Source organism: Leopardus geoffroyi, chromosome D4 (assembly GCF_018350155.1).
Source record: "Leopardus geoffroyi isolate Oge1 chromosome D4, O.geoffroyi_Oge1_pat1.0, whole genome shotgun sequence".
Lineage (NCBI taxonomy): Eukaryota > Metazoa > Chordata > Mammalia > Carnivora > Felidae > Leopardus > Leopardus geoffroyi.
The window spans coordinates 67,129,108-67,150,829 of NC_059342.1; the positions used below are offsets into that span (position 1 = coordinate 67,129,108).

The following is a 21,722-nucleotide window of genomic DNA, read 5'->3' on the forward strand; positions in this document are numbered from 1 at the left end:
AACTGTACCTCACCAGAGGTAGATTAACCATTAAGATAAATGAAATTTATTTATTTATTTTTTTAATGTTTTCTTTCTTTATTTTTGAGAGAGAGAGTGAGTGTGCACGCGAGAAGAGGGTGAGGGGCAGGGAGAGGGGGAGAGAGAATCCTGAGCACGGAGCCTGATGCAGGGCTTGATTTCATGAAGGGTGAGATAGATCATGACCTGAGCTGAAATCAAGAGTCGGATGCTTAACTGACTGAGCCACCCAGGTGCCCCAGATAGATGAGATTTAAACCACAGGGCCCCTCACTTCCAAAGGCCCTTGAAGGAGGCTTAGGAATATGTTATAAAGCTATATATTTTGGTAAAGTTTGCAAAATATATTTTTGCATTCTGTTTATTAAAAAGGACCACCAAAATTGTATAATTGTCAGCCCCTATAAAACTGTATCCTCCTATGTCCTTATTCCTTGACCCTTCAAGCTTAGGTAAGTGCAAAGTTTGTAGGGAATGAAAATCTGCTGAATAACCCACTTAGGAAGGTTATGATTGAATATTTAATGAATGAAATAATATTTTGAGTTGGTTTTATAAAATGAGTGTAAATCCTCCAGGTATAGAAAGATGGGAAGGCCATTATAATAGAGAAAACAGGAGTGCCTGGGTTGCTCAGTTGGTTAAGCGTCTGACCCTTGATTTTGGCTCAGGTCATGATCTCACAGTTTCATGAATTAGAGCCCTACATCGGGCTCTGCGCTGATCCTGCAGAGCCTGCTTGGGACTTCCTCCCTCCCTCTCTCTTGCTCTCTCTCTGTCTACCCCTCCCCTACTTGTGCTCTCTCTCAAAATAAATAAACTTTAAAAATTATTTAAAAAATAGAGGAAACAGCATATTTGAAAAGAATGAGCTCTGTGGATATCTAGAAGAGGAGCATACTACCTAGAGACCAAAGGAAGCACGAAAGTCCCAAGTCCCAAGGCAGGAACATGTCTGGAAGTTTTAAGAACAGCAAAAAGATCAATGTGGCTATAGAGGAGTGAGAGTGGGGAAGAGTAGTAAGTAAAGTCAGAGAGTTTATATTGTTTAGGGCCTTGTAAACCATAAGGACTTTTGCTTTTGTTCTGAGTGAGATTGTGAGCCATCGTAAAGTTTGAGCTGATATGTGACATGATCTGATTTTTTTAAAAAGGTAGTAGAATGGATGCTCTGTTGAGAATAGATTGTAGGGTCAAGGGCTAAAACAGACTAGGTAGAAGTCTATTCTAATAATTTATACAGGATGGTGATGGCTTGGACAAGGGAACTAGTAGTAGAAAGTAGAGCTACCAGATTTTGTTCATGGGCTAGACGTGGGGTATAAGAGACATAAAAGAGTCAGGGATAACTTTAGTATTTGGGGCCTAGATAATTGGAAAGGGGAAGTTGCTGTTTACTGAGATGAGAAGCAAGCTTGAGGGATGGTTAGAGATCTGATGCTTTTTCCAGACATGTTAAGTTTCAGATGACTATTTGACATCCAAATGAAGAAGGTGAGTAGATAGTTGAATATATGTTTGGAGTTCAAAGGACTGGTGTGGTTGAGAATATAAATTGAGAGTGGTAAGCATACAGATGGTATTTAAAGCCATTAGAATAGATGAGGTACCAAGAAAGTGAACATAGAGTAAAAAGAGGGAGAAAAGTCTCATGATCTGAGTTTTGGGGGTCCCTCATACATCAGGGAGGTGGAAGAACTAGCAAAGAACAAGAAGGAGCAGCCAGAGAGAAATAGGAAAACCAGAAGTATGGGATTCGGAGAGCCATGCAACTAAAGTGTTTGAGACACAAGTGGTCAACAATTCTTGATAGATCAAATAAGACAAGGAGTAAAAATAATTGACCATTGGATTTAGCAACATGGAGGTCATTGGTGATCTTGATAAATAGTTGGCAGAGTGAATTTAAGCTCAAGAGCTTATAAGAGGAGAGGAATCGGATGCAATAAGAACAGACAGCCCATTAGGGGTTTTGCTTAAGGGGAAAATTGTTAGTTGGGAAAATTGTTAATTATTAGTTAGGGGGGGAAATTGTTAGTTGCATACAGTGGGTATGCAAGAGAGTTATTGCTTGTTTGTTTTAAGATAGAAATAATATCGTGTTTGTATACTGATGGGAATGATCCAGCAGAGAAAACAAACAGCTCAGAAATTCAGTCTAATTAACTCATGGAGGGCTATAATGAGTAACAAGGGCTATGTTATAGAGTTTGCAGTCTCTTTTCAAGGATGAAGATTACAGAGCTGTCTCTTTGTAGTTTGTTCTCAAATATCTCTTGCTATTAAAATGTTATTGTCTAAGTTGCAGAGCTTATGAGGAGAGACCACTTCTGGCTTTACCTTGATTACTCAGTATCTCTCTTCCTCTTTTCCATTCTCCTTCCCTCCATTTAGCAAACCACAATTAAGTATTTAGTCATTACCAAGCACTGTGCTAGGCACTGGCAATATAAAGAAGGATTGGACTTGGTCCCTGCCCTTGAGTTTGCAGTTTAGTGGGGAGATGAGTCTCCTTTTAATTTTTTTGAGTGTGATGAGTTTTGTTTTTTGTGTTTTGTTTTGTTTTGTTTTGTTTTGTTTTGTTTTTTGAGAGAGTGTGTGTGTGTTACGGGGGTGGGGAGGGGTAGAGAGAGAGGGAGACAGAGAATCCCAAGTGGTCTCTGTGCTGACAGCATCGAGCCCGATGCAGGGCTCAAACTCATGCACCATGAGATCATGACCTGAGCTGAAGTTGGACATTCAACCCACTGAGCCCCCGGTGCCGCAAGTCTCCTTTTTAGAAACTTGGGGCATATTTCATTTGTTGGGTAAGGCTATTCTTCTTGTTCTTTAGTATCCTCCCATCTGTCTTCTATGTAAAGAACACATTCAAGGCATAAGAAACTTCTTTGGATCTTCTTTGAGCTTGAAACATTCTTCCCATTGTCTCTAGACCATCAGACATTCTTTTTTCCTGTTACTTTCAAAGTATTTGGGGGCTTATCAGATGAAAACTGATAATGCTTTCTTCCTTCTGATTCTCTAGACCTGCCTTTTTTTCTTTTAATTGGAGTATAGTTCACACACAATGTTACATTAGTTTCAGATATACAACATAGTGATTCAACAGTTATGCTGTGGTTACCACAAGTGTAGCTACCACCTCTCATACAACAGTATTACAATACCATTGACTGTATTCTCTATGTATATTTTATCCCCATGGCTTACCCATTCCATAGCTAGGAGCCTATATCTCCCACTCCCTTTAACTCATCTTGCCCATCCCCCTCACTCTCTCCCCTCTGGCAACCACCAGTTTGTTCCCTGTATGCCAAGTAAAATAAGACAGAAAAAGATAGCTTTGAATTTATTAAAATGTTTTTTTGTTATCTTCTTAGAATGGAGCTGGTGTATCAAAATCTAAGGGAAACCGAATTGGATTTGATAGCACACAGTGGGTATGTAAGATAAGTATGAAATTCCTCATTTGCAATATTCTTTTAGTTCATTTGTGTATGTACTCAATAAGGATTTGTTGAATGATGACAATGATAATAACTACCTTGGTGGACAGTAGGAGTAGGTGTTGGAGGGGAAGAGGTAGGCCCTGTGTCAAGTACTTTACATGCAGTATCTCATGTAGTCCTTATGGAAACTCCATGAAGTCAGTACATATTGTTATCCTCAGTTCACTTAGAGGGTTTAAGGTTAGTTGGCTAATAAGTGGCTGGCTGAGTGCAGATTCTAACTGTTTGCCTTCAAAATCCTCACTCACTGAACTATGGTGCATCCCCAAATGAAAAAATATATGAATCAGAATTGAACTATGAATAAGGGAAGACAATGATTAGGAATTAAAATCTATTCAACATGTTTCCTTTTCTTTTTTTTTTTTTTAATATGAAATTTATTGTCAAATTGGTTTCCATACAGTACCCAGTGCTCATCCCAACAGGTGCCCTCCTCAATGCCCATCACCCACCATCCCCTCCCTCCCACCCCCCATCAATCCTCAGTTTATTCTCACTTTTTAAGAGTCTCTTATGGTTTGGCTTCCTCCCTCTTTAACTTTTTTTTTTTCCTTCCCTTCCCCCATGGTCTTAAGTTTCTCAGGATCCACATAAGAGTGAAAACATATGATATCTGTCTTTCTCTGTATGACTTACTTCACTTAGCATAACACTTTCCAGTTCCATCCACATTGCTCTAAAAGGCCATATTTCATTCTTTCTCATTGCCAAGTAGTATTCCATTGTGTATATAAACCACAATTTCTTTATCCATTCATCAGTTGATGGACATTTAGGCTTTTTCCATAATTTGGCTATTGTTGAAAGTGCTGCCGTAAACATTGGGGTACAAGTGCCCTTATGCATCAGCCCTCCTGTATCCTTTGGGTAAATTCCTGGCAGTGCTATTGCTGGGTCATAGGGTAGTTGTATTTTTAATTTTTTGAGGAACCTGCACACTGTTTTCCAGAGTGGCTGCACCAGTTTGTATTCCTACCAACAGTGCAAGAGGGTTCCCATTTCTCCACATCCTTTACAACATCTATAGTCTCCTGATTTGTTCATTTTAGCCACTCTGACTGGCGTGCGGTGATATCTCCATGTGGTTTTAATTTGTATTTCCCTGATGAAGAGTGACGTTGAGCATCTTTTCATGTGCGAGTTGGCCATCCGGATGTCTTCTTTGGAGAACTGTCTATTCATGTTTAACATGTTTTCTCTTGAAGATAAGGAAAACTAGCAATATGTACAGTATGTCCCTGTTTGGGTTTATAAATTTCAGAGCCAAACATTTACAAAATATGTTTTCTTACCTTTTTGTTAACCAAATTTAGAATGAAAAACAATGTTAGGTTACTTGTTACTAATAAAAAATTACATTTATCCTATTAATATACATTTTGGATATGACCAGTTATTTCTTGTGGATGCACTTCAGTCTTTGGTTTCTCCTTTTTTTTTTTCTTTAGAAGTATGCATTTCTCTTCTTGCCACATTTTAAGTTTATTTATTTATTTTTGAGAGAGAAAGAGAGAGTGCGGGGCATGGGGCCAGAGAGAGGAGACAGAGAATCCCAAGCAGACTCTGCGTCATCAGCACAGAGCCTGATGTGGGGCTCAACCCACAAACTATGACATCATGACCTGAGCCGAAGTCAAGAGTCAGACGCTTAACCAACTAAGCCACCCAGGCTCAGCACCCTTAGTCTTTGGCTTCTCTTTAACCAGAGACATGAAGCTTCAGATTGGAAGTGGGTTTTCAAAATTATGAAGCAGCAATAAAGGTGATAATTTTAGGTCATTGCTGGCACCAGTTGGCTTTGAACTACTGTGTAACAGGTAAGTCTGGGATATCCTATACCAGGCTCCTCAACTGTGAAGTATTAGGGTGAACTTTTAATTTATATAAAATAGCAGATGTTTTGCTCTATGAACTTAGGGTAGTCTGAAGGCAATGGAAAGACCCAACTTTTTCATTCAGGGAAGGATCTTTGAGGTGGGAGAAAAGAATGGATTTTTTTTTTAAAGGGTTTACTTTCAGGGTGCCTGGGTGGCTCAGTTGGTTAAGTGTCTGACTCTTGATTTTGGCTCAGGTCATGGTCTCATGATTGTGTGATCGAGCCTCCATGTCAGGCTCAGCAGTGGGGATTCTCTCTCTCCCTCACTCTCTGCTCCTTCCCCATTCACACTCTCTTTCTGTCTCTCAAAATAAATAAATGAACTTAAAAAAAAATAAATGGGTTTACTTTCAAGATCAGTGAGCAAAAATTAAAGAGCAGCTCACTACATCCAATGGGTTGTCTGTTAATTACATTGCATGGTACTAAGAATCACTCTTAGACATTTGCAGCATCACGTTAAAGGGGAGAAGTAATAAAATACTTTCGTTCTAGTATTTTAGAAGGAAGGTATAATGCCCCTGATTTCGAATCCGAGAGACCACCAAGGAGCAGGGAGGAATCCTCCCTGCAATTGGCGCGCAAGTTGGGCAGGCAAAAGTCGGGGTTTACATTCTTTAGCGGTTAGGGGTTCCGCAATCCTGTAGGAGCCGGTTTCCAGTAAGGGTGTGCTCACCGGCTTGACTAGGGTGGGGGTTATACTTGAGATGGTGGGTGTAGCACAAAATGGAGTTAGTCTTGCTCTGCTTGTCCAGGGGTAGGGGATTTTTGTTAAATTCCTTGGGTCCCACAGAAGGAAAGGCAAAATCTGATCAATAATGTGATACCGAGCCCTGACAAAATTTTAGAATGAGTTATTAAACAGATGCCTTGAGAGCACTTAGGAAATGAAATGATGATTATAAGGAGCTAGCCTTTCACTAAGAACGGGTCCCACCAAGCCCTTCTAGATGAACAGGCTATTAGAGTGTCAGTGTACCCTGTTTTCAACAAGACATTTTTCTTTCTTGTAAACAAAATGAATTACTAAAGGCCAGATGATAATAGTCATGTTGATTTAAAATTAATTGGCTTTGGAGTCAGTTGGACATCTGTTTCCAGGGATTACATTGATAACAATCTGGAAGGCATATTTAGAAGGTGAATTACAGAATTTCTCCTAGACCCTGCCCTAATCTATATTTACATCAATAATTATAATGAAGCCATTAACGTGTTCATCATGTTTGCATTTAACACTAAGCTGAATGAGATTTATTCAACAAACATTTAATAAGCACCTTATGTGTGCCAGTGTCGGTCATTTCATCATCTTTCTTCCAGAATCATTTCTTTTATTCTCCTGGTATAAAGCACAGAAAGCAACAACCATAAAAGAAAAATAAATTGATAAGTTAGCATATCAAAATTTAAGACTTCTACTCTTCAAAAGACACATTAAGAAAATGAATAGAAATGCCACAGAGTAGGAAATATTTGCAAAACATGTATCTGACACAAGATGGGTATCAAGAATTAATGAAGAACTCCTAAACTCAAAAACAGATACTTTTGTTCATACTCTTTATCAAATTGAGAAAGTATCCTAGTCCTAGTTCACTGACAGGTTTTAATCACTGATTAAAATAGGTATTGAATTTTGTTAAATACTTTTTCTGTATTGAAATTCTCATAGGGTTTTCCCCCTTTGTTGTGTTGATGTAGTAAATTTCATTGATTGGTTTTCAAATGCTAAACTGACCTTTCATTTCTGGGATAAACTCTACTTGGTCAGGATATTTACTCTTTTTTTTTGGGCTTTTTTTTTTTTTATAAAACTACTGGAATTGATTTTGTAGTATGTTGTTAAGTATAATTGCATCTGTGTTCATGTGGGATGGTGGTCTATAATTTTTTTTGTAATGTTTTTGTCAGGTTTTGTTATCAGGATTACACTGGCCTCATACAATGAGTTAGGAAGGATTCCTCCCTGCTTAGTTTTCTGAAAGAGTTTTTGTAGAATTGGTATTATTCCTTAAATCTTTGAGAGAATTCACCTGTGAACCATCTGAGTCTGGAGTTTTACTTCTTGGTGCTATTGTTTGATGGCAGTGTAAATAAATAAATAAATACATAAATAAATAAATAAATAAATAAATAAATAAATAAATAAAATATATACGAATATATAACAAATATATGTCAATACGTAACAAATATATATAAAAATTCAATTTTGTTCAAAGGTATAGGGCAATTCAGATTTCCTGTTTCATCTTGTGGTAATTTGTTAATTGTGTTTTTAAAGACATTTGTTAATTTCATCTAAGTTATTGAATCTTCTGGCATAAAGTTGTTTTTCTAACTAGCTTTTTACTTATAGATGTTTCTCCCACTAAGAGATAATAAACTCTAGAGCAAAGATTATTGTAGTCTTGGTATTTGCATACTCTGCCTTAAAAACAAATGGTAAGAGACTTATTCCTAGCTTTATCTCATTTTTTTCCTATCCTTAAAAGCCTTAATATCCTTATTTATTTATTATCTTATTTATGTTTTTACATATTTCTTCAGATTTGGGGAATAAGAGTTTACCCTTAATTCTATGAGGCACCTTTCTTTTTTTTTTTTTTTTTTTTTTTTCAAAGTTTATTTATTTTTGGGACAGAGAGAGACAGAGCATGAACGGGGGAGGGGCAGAGAGAGAGGGAGACACAGAATCGGAAACAGGCTCCAGGCTCTGAGCCATCAGCCCAGAGCCCGACGCGGGGCTCGAACTCACGGACCGCGAGATCGTGACCTGGCTGAAGTCGGACGCTTAACCGACTGCGCCACCCAGGCGCCCCTATGAGGCACCTTTCTGATGGGCATACATTCCCTTTGAAATCCTTGTTACTTCCATTAAAGTATGCTTTTAAGCAATGCTGTTATTCTATAGATCTTTGCTGCCCTTGGTGCTACTTACTCTTGAGTGTGATTATTGTGTTTCCCTTGTAATTTTGAAATTTGTTTTTTCAGTAGGGGACTCTACTCATTGCCCAAAAGAATTCTATTTTAAAATATTACAATATTGGGGCACCTGGGTGGCTGAGTTGGTTAAGCGTCCGACTTTGGCTCAGGTCATGATCTCATGATTTGTGAGTTCAAGCCCTGCTTTGGGCTCTGTGCTGACAGCTCAGAGCCTGGAGCCTGCTTTGGATTCTGTGTCTCATTCTCTCTCTGCCCCTCCCTACTTGTGCCCTCTCTCTCTCTGTCTCTCAAAAATAAATAAATGTAAATTTAAAAAAATTTTAAAAATATTAAAATATTATTAGAAAATCAAACTATATATGGGAATAGTCAAGCAGGCAAGATATTTTAGTTTGAATCTTTTGCTTATAAGCATTATTAAACAGTGTAACAAATATGAAGAAAAATGGTACATACGATTGATTTTGAATTTGAGAAGGTTGACATGACTGATTTTTAAAATCTGACAGATCTAGTATTTCCTCTTCCACTTTGGCTCAAAAAGTTGTAGCTAACACCAAGGGAATAATTTGTAAGCCCAAAGTTTCCATCTCAGATAGACTTCCTCTAATGAAGATTTTGTTATTCTTTTGATGTACAGTTACTTAGTAGCTGTTGCATATATTTTTATTAGAGAGTATTTTACCTTGCATTATACATATTTGTTCATGTTCCTCAGTCAATTGTGTATACCTTAAGAGCAGGGACCATGTATTATTTATTTGCTTATTTGTTGAATACAGTAATAAGCATGGTATCTATTGAGTAAACTTTCTATATATTCTTATAAAATTAATGAATAAAAATTTAATAAGGTAAATTGTTGTATTGGTTGAGAAGAATAAAGGGGGTTCTTTTCTTCTCAAACAGCGTGCAGTTAAAAAATTTGTTATGCTAACATCCAGCCAAAATGTACCAGTGTTCCTTATCGATCCTTTGATTCTGGAATTGATTAATAAAGACTTTGAACAAGTCAAAAATATTTCTCATGGCTCCACTTCAGAATGCAAGTTTTTCTGTGTTCCAAGAGACTTTACTGCATTTGCACTGCGGTATCACCTATGGAAGAATGAGGTAAGACGATTTGCTTTCAGATAACAGACTGTGTCTTTTACAAAATAGTATGGGATTAAACCAGTTAAAATGTAAAACATTTCAAAAAAATCTTTAAAACTTTTCATAAATTGTATTGGGAGTATTTTCAGCTATAAGTAACAGGAGACAATAATGTCCTAAGCAAATAGGGGGCTTATTTTTCTTGTGTAACAAGACTTTGAAAGATTGGTGCTGTTGACATTAGTTCAGCTGCCCACTATGTCAGGGCTGGCATTATTGAAGTTCTTTCTTCATTTTTCTCATCATTGCAAGACAGCTGTCCTGGTTCTGAGGCATCATATCCATGTTCAAGGCAGTAAGATGAGAGGAAAGGATGGTGATGCAATGCGTCCTTTGAAGCAAAAATTTTCTCAGAAGCATCTGGTAAACAGCTTCCAGCTCATTGTTCAGAACTAGACTCATATGTCTTCTTGTTGTGAAGGAGGCTAAAAAGAGCTATTTAGCACTTCCATCAGTGTAGGCAGGCAAGTAGAAAGGGATTTGGTGATGAACTTTCAGCATCTGCTAAATAAGGTATACATGAAGGCGATATCACTAGTCTACAGCACTGTTCTTTCCTCTTTGTAAGTGTGCAGTATGGTTTGATACTCAAATGGAGTGTGCTTCTTAAGCGTATCCAAAAAATTCAAGCGTCTGTTTTCATCCTGCTTAGTGGTTACAAGGCAAAAGTCAACCAAACATGCCAAAAATCTGCTTCCTTCTTTATCTGCAATACCTCTAACCACCCAAGTTCACTATTTTTCATTCTGAGGAATTATCCAAGTAAGAGTAAGAAAATTAGCACCAGATTAAATGAATTTAACTAGCTAGTCAGCCACCCATGGTAAGTGTGCACTAACTCTGCCGTGGGATCTGTTTAGTCGCCTTCAACCCGGATAGGTGGGCTTATGTCCCAGGACGATGGTGGGAAAGCAGTGTAAGCTGCACGGTCTCTTGATTGCCCTGGGCTTTCCCACAGGGCCGCTGAGACTGAGCTCCGACTGTTTTCTGACCTGTGGTTCTTTCCAGGCAATGATGCCAGTGATGAGACAGATGAAGTGTCCACATAAGTACCTGATTTTTGCTGGCATGGTTTTTTTTTTTTTCTTTCTTCCCAGTTTTATAGTTTGAAAATACTTAAACTTATGGAAAAGTTAGGATGTGGTATTTTCAATTTAATATTTATTTTTAATTAGACTACTGTGTTAAAAGTCAGATGGTGATGCAGAACTCATAAGGAAGAAGAGCAGTCTGCTCTTCTCTCTTCACCCCTTACTTCCCTTGTAGAGTCAACCACTCTCACCTCTTTCTACCTGCTTTATCTTCTCATTTACAGATGAAATTTTCTGCTTTTGCTTTTTTTTTTTTTTAATTTTTTTTTTTTTTCAACGTTTATTTATTTTTGGGACAGAGAGAGACAGAGCATGAACGGGGGAGGGGCAGAGACAGAGGGAGACACAGAATCGGAAACAGGCTCCAGGCTCTGAGCCATCAGCCCAGAGCCCGACGCGGGGCTCGAACTCACGGACCGCGAGATCGTGACCTGGCTGAAGTCAGACACTCAACCGACTGTGCCACCCAGGCGCCCCTGCTTCTGCTTTTTTAAATATTTCCTACTTACGTTAGGAATAACAAGAACTTAACTGATAATCTCTTCTGCCTCCATTTACACGCACATACACACTTTCTTCTCCCATCATCATTAATCACATTTTGTAGTTAAATTAGTAGTCAGTGTTGACCTTATGAATGTATAATCACCTGGATGCTACCTAGTTTAATCTCATCATATTCCTTATACAACTTTCTTCTCCTGTTTTGTTGGCTGGTTTTCTGTGTACCAATAACCTGTGTATAAACTCTGTAACAGAAACATAAAACTATGTTTTATAATCCATCACATCAGGTAATCTCTCAGTTCCATTTCTTTTCCCTTAGAGACATCCCTTCCAGAGCTTTTGCTCATTTTGCCTTACTACAGACTGATGTGCTGCGCATATATTGTTCCGTAAACCCCTTCACAACATTTTAGGAATTCCTTTCTGAGAACGGATGAATGGGAGGCTGAAACCTTGCATATCTGAAAATGTTTCTTTTTTACTTGCACGTTTGATTTCCAATTTGACTTATACAGCAGTTAGCTTCTGCTGTGTAACCAATCACACACTAAAGTTAGTGGCTTAAACAACAATCATTTGTGTCGTTTCATGATTCTGTGACAGTGATTTGGGTAGCATTTAGCTGGGCAGCTCTTCTGGTCTCAGCTAAGCTCAACTTCCAGTCAGCTAGGCAGCTCTGCTTCTTCAGGACGGCTGGCTGGCAGATGGGGCAGTGGAGTCCCTGGACTGCGTGTCTCTTTCATCATCCAGGCTAGTCTGAGAAAGCAAAAGCCTGAAAGGTTTCTAGATATTGTTAAAATATTAAGATTTCTTATCCATGAACATAAATATACCTCCTTTAATTCAAGTGTCCTTTGATGAGCTTTGTTAGAATATTGTAATTTTTCTTACAGATTTTGCACATTAAAAAAAATTTTTTTAATGTTTATTTGTTTTTGAGAGAGAGACAGAGACAGAGGCTGAGTGGGTAGGGGCAGAGAGAGAGGGAGATACAGAATCTGAAGCAGGTTCCAGGCTCTGAGCTGTCAGCACAGAGCCTGGCCCGGGGCTCAAACTCACGAACCGGGAGATCGTGAACCTGAGTCGAAGTCAGATGCTTAACTGACTGAGCCATCCAGGCGCCCCGGATTTTGCACATTTCTGATAAGATTTACTCCTTGCTATCTCATAGTTTTGTGTGGGGTGGGGACGGCGTGTGGGTAATGTGGATATTTTCCCTCTACCTTTTCTAATTCATTACTATAGGTGGATGGAAATGCTGCATCCTGTTTCCCAGCTACTGTTCTGAACTCTGCACTCTACAGATAAAGTCCAAAGTCTCTTCCTCCCAATCTCCCTTTCTCACCCCCTTTCCCACCTTCTCTTTCCTTTTCTCTCTTTGAATGCAATTGGTTGTATTTTCTGCATAAAAAGGCAATTTAGTCTCTTCCTTTCTAACCCTTACACCTAATTTCTTTTTCTTGTGTTATTGATTTAGGTAGTTATTGATTTAGATAGGAACCCCTCCAGGATAGTATTGAATAAAAGTGTTCTTTCTTTCTGAAAGAAAGAATTTTTTATTTCTTGGCTGTTGGACCTCTAGAATTGACTCTCTCATTTTCTTATCTTTGCTGTATGATTTTTCATCTTTTTCTAACTGTTCTACTTTTAAACAAAATCTTTAACAATGCCATTGATTTTTATCATATTCTTGCTCAAAATTTTTATATTTTTAAAAAAGTTTTGTGTATTCTTGTTTCTTATAATAGCTTTCTTGTTTCGCGGGTGCAGTTTTGTCTTTTTCGCTCTGTAGATTGTCATGTTTTTTGTTTTCTATTTAGTTTTTTTGCCCCCTGCTACATTTTGTTTTTCTAAATCCCTTGTGGGTGTTTATTTTTTGTTATGGTTGTTTGTTTTACTTGGTTTTCATGATACAGGCTTTCTGCAAGGTTAATTGCTCTTTGTTCAGTTCCAACTGAAAACCAGTTGGAAGCTTTTTGTTGTGGCCGTGTTTCATAAACTGGTGACTTTCAGCATAAGGTTGGTAAGGCTATGCCAACCTTCTCACTGACTGATTCCTAAACGTCAGTATTTGTTAGCCATTCCTACTGGACTAGGAATCGACATAGAAAAAGACTACAAAGCTTATAAACCTTTTCTACAAAGAGTATTTTATAGTGTTCCTTTATTTTCCCCAAATGAGGTTTATAGAAATTATACCCTACCTATATACATAATCCCCTAGATCAATATAATGTCTTAACTATAATATAAATTAGAAATAAAAGGAAAATGTGTATTTCAGCATATAAATGCTCAGTCATGACTACACTGGAAAACATAATGAAGTAATTCAGATGGTTGCACTTTTCGGTTAGATCATTGAATGCAAGTAGCTTCAAATATACAGTCATATTATGAATGATATTGTTAGTAATGTGGTTTTTTAAAATAGTGAGCAAGTTTCCAACAACAAAAACGTAAAATTGTCTCCCCTTTAACATGGCTATTGTATTCCTGGGAAGTAGAGGTCTCAGATGATTACGAATGAGGTTTTCACTACGGGACTGTCTGATAGAACACTTGAAATTACTCAGGACACAAGGCAGATTTTCATATTTTGGATTTTAGGGTGTCTCGTATTCTTGGCCTATGCCTCTAAATGCCAGTTGTGTCTTCCTCAATCATTATGGTAGTCAAAATATGCCCACAATTTTTTTAAATGACTGTTGGATACAGTAACACTGGCTTTGAGGACCAGTACTTTAGAAGAAAGGAAATAAGCTACAATTGGCAACACTAATATGACCACAGTCAGTGGAAGAAGCAGAAGGTCAGCAGTACCCAGAATAAGCACACAGGTTCACGTTTGTCCTTTTATACATATGACATCACATAGAGCCTTCCCAAACCCTAAACCTCCCTCAACCTTCTCCCTGTCCTCCCTAAACCTTCTCCCAAAGGTTAGATCTAGAACACTAGATCTAATTATTGTAGACATAAGTTGCATGTAATTATTCCTTATTATTACTATGACAATAAAGTGAACAAACGACTGCCAAAGGCAACTGGAAGTAGATTTGTGCAGTACAGCCTTGACCTAGGCCTTTGCTCTGTTTGATCAGAGCAACTACTTTGTTCTGACTTTTCTCTCACGATTATAAGATAAGCCGTTTCAGAGTTCCTCCTATCTTGTCTGTCAGTCTTTCTTCCCACAACCCAGGGTCTGATTCCCCTTCAAGGTCTGGCTGGCCTTTTAAATTTTTCCTGGATTTACCAACTTATCATGCATTTCTTTCATCCTGCACCATGGATTCCGTCTCTGAATTGGCTACTCTCACTCTCAGTCAGTACTTTCCACCTCTTAGCAGACCAAGTGAGAAAAGGAAAAAGAGGAGTCCCATAGTTGATCAATCTAATATAGGGATAATTAAGGTGAAATTGCATTAACGAGGGTAAGTTGCATTAGATGCTATTAAAAAACATCCCTAAAATCTCGTTGATTTAGCACAAGAAAGGAGTAATTGTCTTTACCTAAGTACAGTGTGGATATTCTTGGTCAGAGATATTTCTGGATGACTTCTCTCTAGAGACTTAGGGATATAGGCTGTTTGATTTGTGTAAACGGTTTTTCCACCTTGGAGTTCTTTGCTTCCCTAGATGCAGACGTAAGAGGGAACGCATGAAAGATTTTATGAAGATTGTAAAGCCAGGCCTGGAACTGTTATAGGATATTTCCTATATTTATATTCCTAAATACAGGATTTATATTTATTTATATTGCTAAATATAGGATTCCTATATCCTATATTTCCTATAGGATATTTCCTAGTCAAATTCCTTTGACTAGGGCACAGTTTAGTTCTTTATCCATAAAGGAGAGGACAGTTGTGACTGCTGTTAGCATTCTCTACTGAATTAATACTTCCTCTCATATAAGAGTATAAACACTAGTAACAACAAATATCTATTGAGCACCTCCTGGGTACTAGTCACTCTGTTGATTCCTATGGTTGAGGAACTTGCAGTTTATTGATGGAGTTTAAACAATTAAAAAGCAGTATAATCAATATTACGATAGGGGTCTATGTCTGCTATAAGAGCATGGGTGAGGATACAGCTAATCCAGATAACATTCAACAGCAGTAAGTGATGTGAATAAAGTACTCTTGAAGAATGTTTATGAATGCTGTGGCTTTTAAGACAAACTTACAGACACAGCTCCTTAATTTAATAATGTTAAAATCTGATATTACCACCTAGAAGTTTGTTTTCCTTAACTGTAGACTAGGTATAATAATATCTTCCTTGACGACCTCAAGTAGATTCTGGGGGCATCAGATGAGATAATGAATGCGAATGAGCTTCATACACATTATATAAATAGAGACTAGAGAGGTAGTATTAAGAATGGAAAGAACCTTGGATTTGGTTGCATAAGACCTAAGTACTGGCAGTGGCTCTGCCTGTTATTGTTTTTTTTTTTAAGGCTTCTATGAGTCTGTTTTTTAATCTATCATACCTATGCTACTTATTTTATATGATAGATGTCATGTAAATGCAATAATGTTTATTAAAGTTCCTTGGAAATTACAAAGCCTACTATTAAAATCTCAGGTGTTCTCAATAATTTATGCTGCTTAATCATCCATAGCACTGGTTGTTGGTCTTAGGACTAAAAATCTACCATATAGATTAATTTTACTACATGAGATTTATACTATAACTAATGATATTGGAAAATGCCTTCGTCTGTTTTCTGATGGTTTGCATCCTGATGGACTTCTATTATAGTAGCAGTTTAAGGCGTTGGGATACAAAGTATGAGAGGAAAGTACCACCCTTTTGAAGCACATTTGAAGATAGAAATTAATAGAAGTTAAATTGAAAATTACAAGTTTTATTTTAAGTGCTATCCTTACATTAACATTTGCCTTATAGATGCTAACCACAGAACACTAAAATGAGCATTCTCTCCAAGGAAGAAACTGATATTCATGTTCATAAAGGGTGTCTTTGAACATGTGTGCCGAGCTACGTAGTTTCCCTTTTTGATATTCTCCTTATTCTCCCACCACCACCTTCCCCGCTTGCCACCCTTAGTTTGAAATCTTTGGGCAAAGAGGAGATTAGCAAAATATGTGTATGGCTTGACTCAATGTAAGAATCCATTTAGTTTTGCTACCAGTGTTTGGTTTTAAATATTTAAGCTTGATGTTTCTTTGGTTTTAGGAGGGCTGGTTTCGGACGGCTGAAAATATGGGCTTTCAGTGCCTAAAGGTTGAGAGCAAAGACCCCCGGCTGGATGGAATAGACTCACTTTCGGGAACCGAAATTCCCCTGCACTACATCTGCAGATTGGCTAATCATGCCATCCACTTGGTGGTCTTTCATGAGAGGAATGGCAACTACCTCTGGCATGGCCATTTACGACTCAAAGGACGCGTGGACCGGAAATTTGTTCCTTTTCGAAAGTTACAGTTTGGCCGTTATCCTGGAGCTTTTGACAGGTAAATTCAGGATGTAAAGGGGAGTTCTGAAACCTGTATTGTCCAGTCATGAATTCTTACTCTTTTCCTACATTTTGTAATTAAATCTAACATGTAATTCACACAAATCAGTTTTGAAATGTAAATACCCAACAGCAAGAAACTCATGCACATGCGTGCTAGGAAATACGCATACGAAATACTAGAAACATTGTTTTTAATGCCCCCAGACTTTGTGTATTCATACCGTGAAGTATTGTAGAGCAGGGACATGAATGGATTAGTGCTCTGTGTAACAACGTAGATGAATCCCACAATGTTGAGTGACAGAAGCAATGCGTAAAACAATACAACTCTTGATTATATTCATAAAATGTGCAAACACAGGAGAAAGTATGTTCATAGATATATGCTTACATAGTAAAAATTGTCAAAACGTACAAACTTCCAGTTATAAGATAAGTAAGTTCTGGGGATGTAATGGACATTGTGGTGACTATAGCTAACAGTGCTGCATTGTATATTTGACAGGTGCTGAGAGAGTAGATCTTAAAAAGTGGTAACTGAGGAAAATATGCTTGACGTTTAACTTTTTTGCTTATGTCGTGTGTTTTGAAGAGGCTGCCAGCTTTCTGGGTTAAGTCCTAATAAGAAATCCTCACTTTTGTTTTCAGGCCAGAGTTACAACAAATTACTGTTGATGGACTCGAAGTTCTCATCCCGAAAGATCCAGTGCACTTTCTAGAAGAAATACCACACTCTCGGTTTATTGAGTGTAGGTATAAGGAAGCTCGAGCATTTTTTCAGGTTAGAAGTAATCAAATATTGTACTTTTTAAATTAAAAGAGGTATGTTTATTTTTAATGTTTCCAGGGAGGGGTAGGAAATGAAGGGACCTATAGAAAATAGGTAAGAAAACATCTTTTTTGATTCATTGTTTTTCTTCTAGATTGCTTTATTTGAATTTTTTTTTTTAAAGGAGAGTAAACATTAACCTTAAGAAACGATTTCTCTCCTAGTTGAATGGTGTGATGTTTATGGAGACGTTGTTTTATTGGGGTAGGCTCTGGTAGGTTTAGCACTGGCCTCTGCTTTCAGTTAGGATACCCCATAAACACTATCAAAGGTGGCGCATTCTTAAAGCGCCCCCCCCGTAGGATGAAGCCACTGTAGAAGATGGACCATGTAGATTTGGGAAAGGTTTCACGGAAAATGCAGTTTTTCTCAGAGGGCTGCCAATGCATATGAATGTTCTGTGTTTATGAAGGTTTTGAAGGTAAATGCTATGCAGAGACCAGTGCTTTTTGAACTTTACTTTATTCTGCTGCTCTCGCTTTCAATTCAATAAACATTTATTGAAAGCCATTTTCCCAGGAACTCTGCTGACCCTGGGGATGTAAAGATGATTTTGAGAGACATGAAGTTTCAGCTCTGAGAGATGACTTAAAACAGAAATACAGTGAAACCAGTCAGAATTTATGGTGGGGTTTTGGTACCCCGATCCTTCCACTTGCCCTTTTTTTTCTGGGGTTCCCTTCTAAGAAAGGTGTAGACACATGGACAGGAGTAGAATGAGGAGACGAAGTACCAGCTGTATAATCGCTGGCTAAGTGCCCTGCACCCGCAAATGCAAGATTTTTCTGGTAGGCGGTGCTGGTCCCTGGGACCAAGGCCTGACAGCCTTCCTGGTGGGTCTTCCCAGCCCAGTCTCCTTAGATCTGTAATTGTGAGCTGTGAAACATACCCAGTCAGCCTCATGGATGACAAGCTGGAAAACTATGTGGACGAATCTACTGTAGTCGACAAGTGCTGAGCATCATACCCCTACCACGAAGGAAGTAACAGGAAGCAGAGGAGATGCAGTCTGCTGCCTGAGCTTGACCACTTGCTCTTCTTGCCTTAAGGGAGTTTGCTCTGGTTACCACCTCTGTCAGAGCACTTCCCACAGTGAATTGCGAGTGTATGTCTTGTCCCCCTACTAGATTATGTGAACTTATTGATGGCAGGCTTGTTGTTCACTTCTGTAGCCCCAATATCTAGAGCAGCATCTGGCACAAAGAAAAGATCCTATAATTTGGAAAAATGTTTGGAGAATAAGGTGCTCATCTGAATCAAATGAATTTTCTAAGGACACTTATTAGGACTTCTCCATTCCCTAGCAAGCATTTGCCCAGGCTGATTTTGTCGATCTTTGTGAGAAGGCAATGTAAAATGTAAAATGATTCAAAATATTGGTACATCAGGGGCGCCTGGGTGGCGCAGTCGGTTAAGCGTCCGACTTCAGCCAGGTCACGATCTTGCGGTCCATGAGTTCGAGCCCCGCGTCAGGCTCTGGGCTGATGGCTCAGAGCCTGGAGCCTGTTTCCGATTCTGTGTCTCCCTCTCTCTCTGCCCCTCCCCCATTCATACTCTGTCTCTCTCTGTCCCAAAAATAAATAAACGAAAAAAAAAAATGTTAAAACAAAATATTGGTACATCATTAGGATGGTATCAGGTTTTTTAATTGTGTGTTTTCATTCTTGCTTTTGAAATTTTCAGCACAAGCCCTCAATCAGCTTTTGAGTAAAGAATATGGATGGCAGATGCTCAGAAGGCTTATCAGCTTATCATATATAGCCTCGTAGTTTTGGTGTTTAAAGCACCAGCACATAGCAAGACTACCATCCCGTCGGAGGTTTATATTTATAGTAAAATCGGGTGGAACTTTGTATTCATTCTTCATTACATTATTTGTGTCCCTTCACTTGCAGCAAGATATGCTTGTGATTTCTAATCTGCTTTTCTCTTTTTTATTGTATTGGTATTACTGATTTAGGGTGCCTAATTAAGTTGATAACTCTTTTATTCTTATTCTCTTAAATGTTTCATTCTTCATTATTTCTTACTATTAGAACCAAGGTCCCGTTTTCAAATTAAAGTGAACATATATAACTTTGAACACTTGGTGGCGCCAAACAATCTTAAATACAATGCCTGGTGTAAAGTAAGCAGTGAACTAATCTCACAGAACTCATAAAACAACCTTCTAACTTTCTATTTTTAATATTTTTTTTTTCTGGAAACAAACTTTCAGAAAAGTGGTAAATAAATACAAATAAATTTTTTCCTGAACCATTTGGAAGTAAGTTGTCGACCATATACCCCACAACCTCGAATAATTTAGTATTTTCCCCAAACAAAAACATTGTCCTACATTGTCTTAATACAGAAATCAGGATGTTAGATCACCATTTTAATCCCCATTCAAGTTTTGCTAATTGCCCCAGAAATAGCTTTTGTAATAAAAGAATTCAGTTCAGAATAAATTATAATAAAAGGATTCAGAATCACATGTTGTATTTAATTTTTTCATCTCTTCAGTCTCCTTCAGTCTGAAATGGTTTGATAGTCCTTTTTAAAGTTTTATGATTGATGCTTTTGAAGATTACAGGCAGATGTTTTGTAAATTGTCCCTCATCTAGAGGTTTGTCTGTTTCTCCTCATGTTAGATTCAGGTTATACACCTGTAGTAGGAACACCACAAGTGATTCTGTGCTCTTCTCATTACATCCTATCAGGTGCTGTGTGGTTGTGATTTGTCCCATTACTGCTATGTTACATTGATCACTTGATTAAAGTGCTGTCTGCTAGCTTCAACCCTGTGAAGTTTCTGTTTTTCCCTTTGTCATTAATAGAAATTTGGCATAAAGGTACTTTAAAACTATGAAAATATTGTCAATGTCATCATCAATCTTTTTTTCAATTTTATTTTAGAAAGAGAGCGTGCAAGTGGGGAAGAGGGAAAGAGGTAGAGAGACAGAATCTTAAGCAGGCTCCATGCTCAGCGTGGAGACCAAGGCAGGGCCCTGATCGCATGACACTGGGATCATGACCTGAGCCAAAATCAAGAGTCAAACGCTCAACTGACTTAACCACCCAGGTGCCCCTCATCATCAATCTTTTAATTATTCGTCTATATCAGTATGAACTCATGGTTTCCTATTTTATTTACTGCATCGTATTTTATTCACTACATTCATTATTTTCATTATCTTCAAATTGATTCATATTTGGCCAGTGGGAACCCCTTCATGATGACTTCTGTCATTTTGACATGTCTTCATCAGTTTTTGAGCACTTGTTTGCTCTTTGCCACAGGTGCTCTAGGTTCATCTTGTAATTTCCCTGCCACACACATGGAATCAGCCATTTCTTTAAGTCCTGGTTCCTTTTAGAAGTGAAGGTTTGGGGGCACCTGGGTGGCTCAGTTGATTAAGTGTCCAACTCTTAATCTCAGCCCAGGCCATGATCTCAGCATTCATGTGATCAAACCCCACGTAGGGCTCTGCACTAACAGTGCAGAGCCTGCTTGGAATTCTCTCTCTCCCTCTCTCTGCCCCTCCCCTGCTCACGTTCTTCCTCTCTAAATAAATAAATAATTAAATAAATAAATAAGTGAAGGTTTGGATGCCAGGTGTGCTCATTGCTACTTGGGTTTTGTTGCACACAGACCCTCTGAGTGATTGTGTGTGTGTGTGTGTGTGTGTGTGTGTGTGTGTATTTATTTCTATATCCATCTATCAAGATCCATGAATTCACACTGATACCACCAGCCAACTACTTTATGTTTCAGTTAAACATCATAGGGTTTATTTTCTTATTTGTGACTCCCTTCTCAAATAGTAAGAAACTTAACTCCTGTTATTCTTAATATATTTACTTACTTGTTTAGTCTCCTGTCATTGCTTCTGTCCTGTCTCCCACATGGATGCTGTCCTCACCCTGCTTGAGTGTTAATAATCTCCTACTGGGCTGCCCCCATCTACGGACATACTTCTCAAACTGCTCAGGCTCTGACTCCCAGCATTGGACACCTCCCTCCACGTGGTTCTCTTATCACTTGCTCAGGCTCTGACACCGGCCACTCATATGCATTTTCTTACTCTGCCTTACCTAATGGTTCTAATAGTGAATAGTTCAGGATGGGAGGGGGAAGAGAATGGGAAGTGTTCTCTTGACTTACTTACTTTTAATTATTTTCTCAAATCTACCAAGAAGTTTAGAAATAGGATAATTTACATTTTCCTCAACTTGATTTGTTTTAGCAGTAACCATCAAAAAGTAATTAATGAGTTCCAGTCTAGTCTGTTGAATTCCAGTGAAA

General features: G+C 38.2%; 1 protein-coding gene across 4 annotated transcripts in view; it reads left to right on the forward strand.

Annotated features, from left to right (window-relative positions):
* Window positions 1-21,722, forward strand: part of FKTN (fukutin) — an 83,853-nt gene that overhangs the window by 20,094 nt on the left and 42,037 nt on the right. For 3 of the 4 annotated variants that reach the window (XM_045467345.1, XM_045467344.1, XM_045467346.1), the window contains exons 3-6: window positions 3,402-3,461; window positions 9,268-9,471; window positions 16,323-16,600; window positions 17,254-17,386. In XM_045467345.1, the coding sequence (XP_045323301.1) occupies window positions 3,402-3,461; window positions 9,268-9,471; window positions 16,323-16,600; window positions 17,254-17,386 (675 nt within the window). The remainder of the gene's footprint in view (window positions 1-3,401; window positions 3,462-9,267; window positions 9,472-16,322; window positions 16,601-17,253; window positions 17,387-21,722) is intronic. The other variant, XM_045467347.1, reaches the window with a different exon arrangement.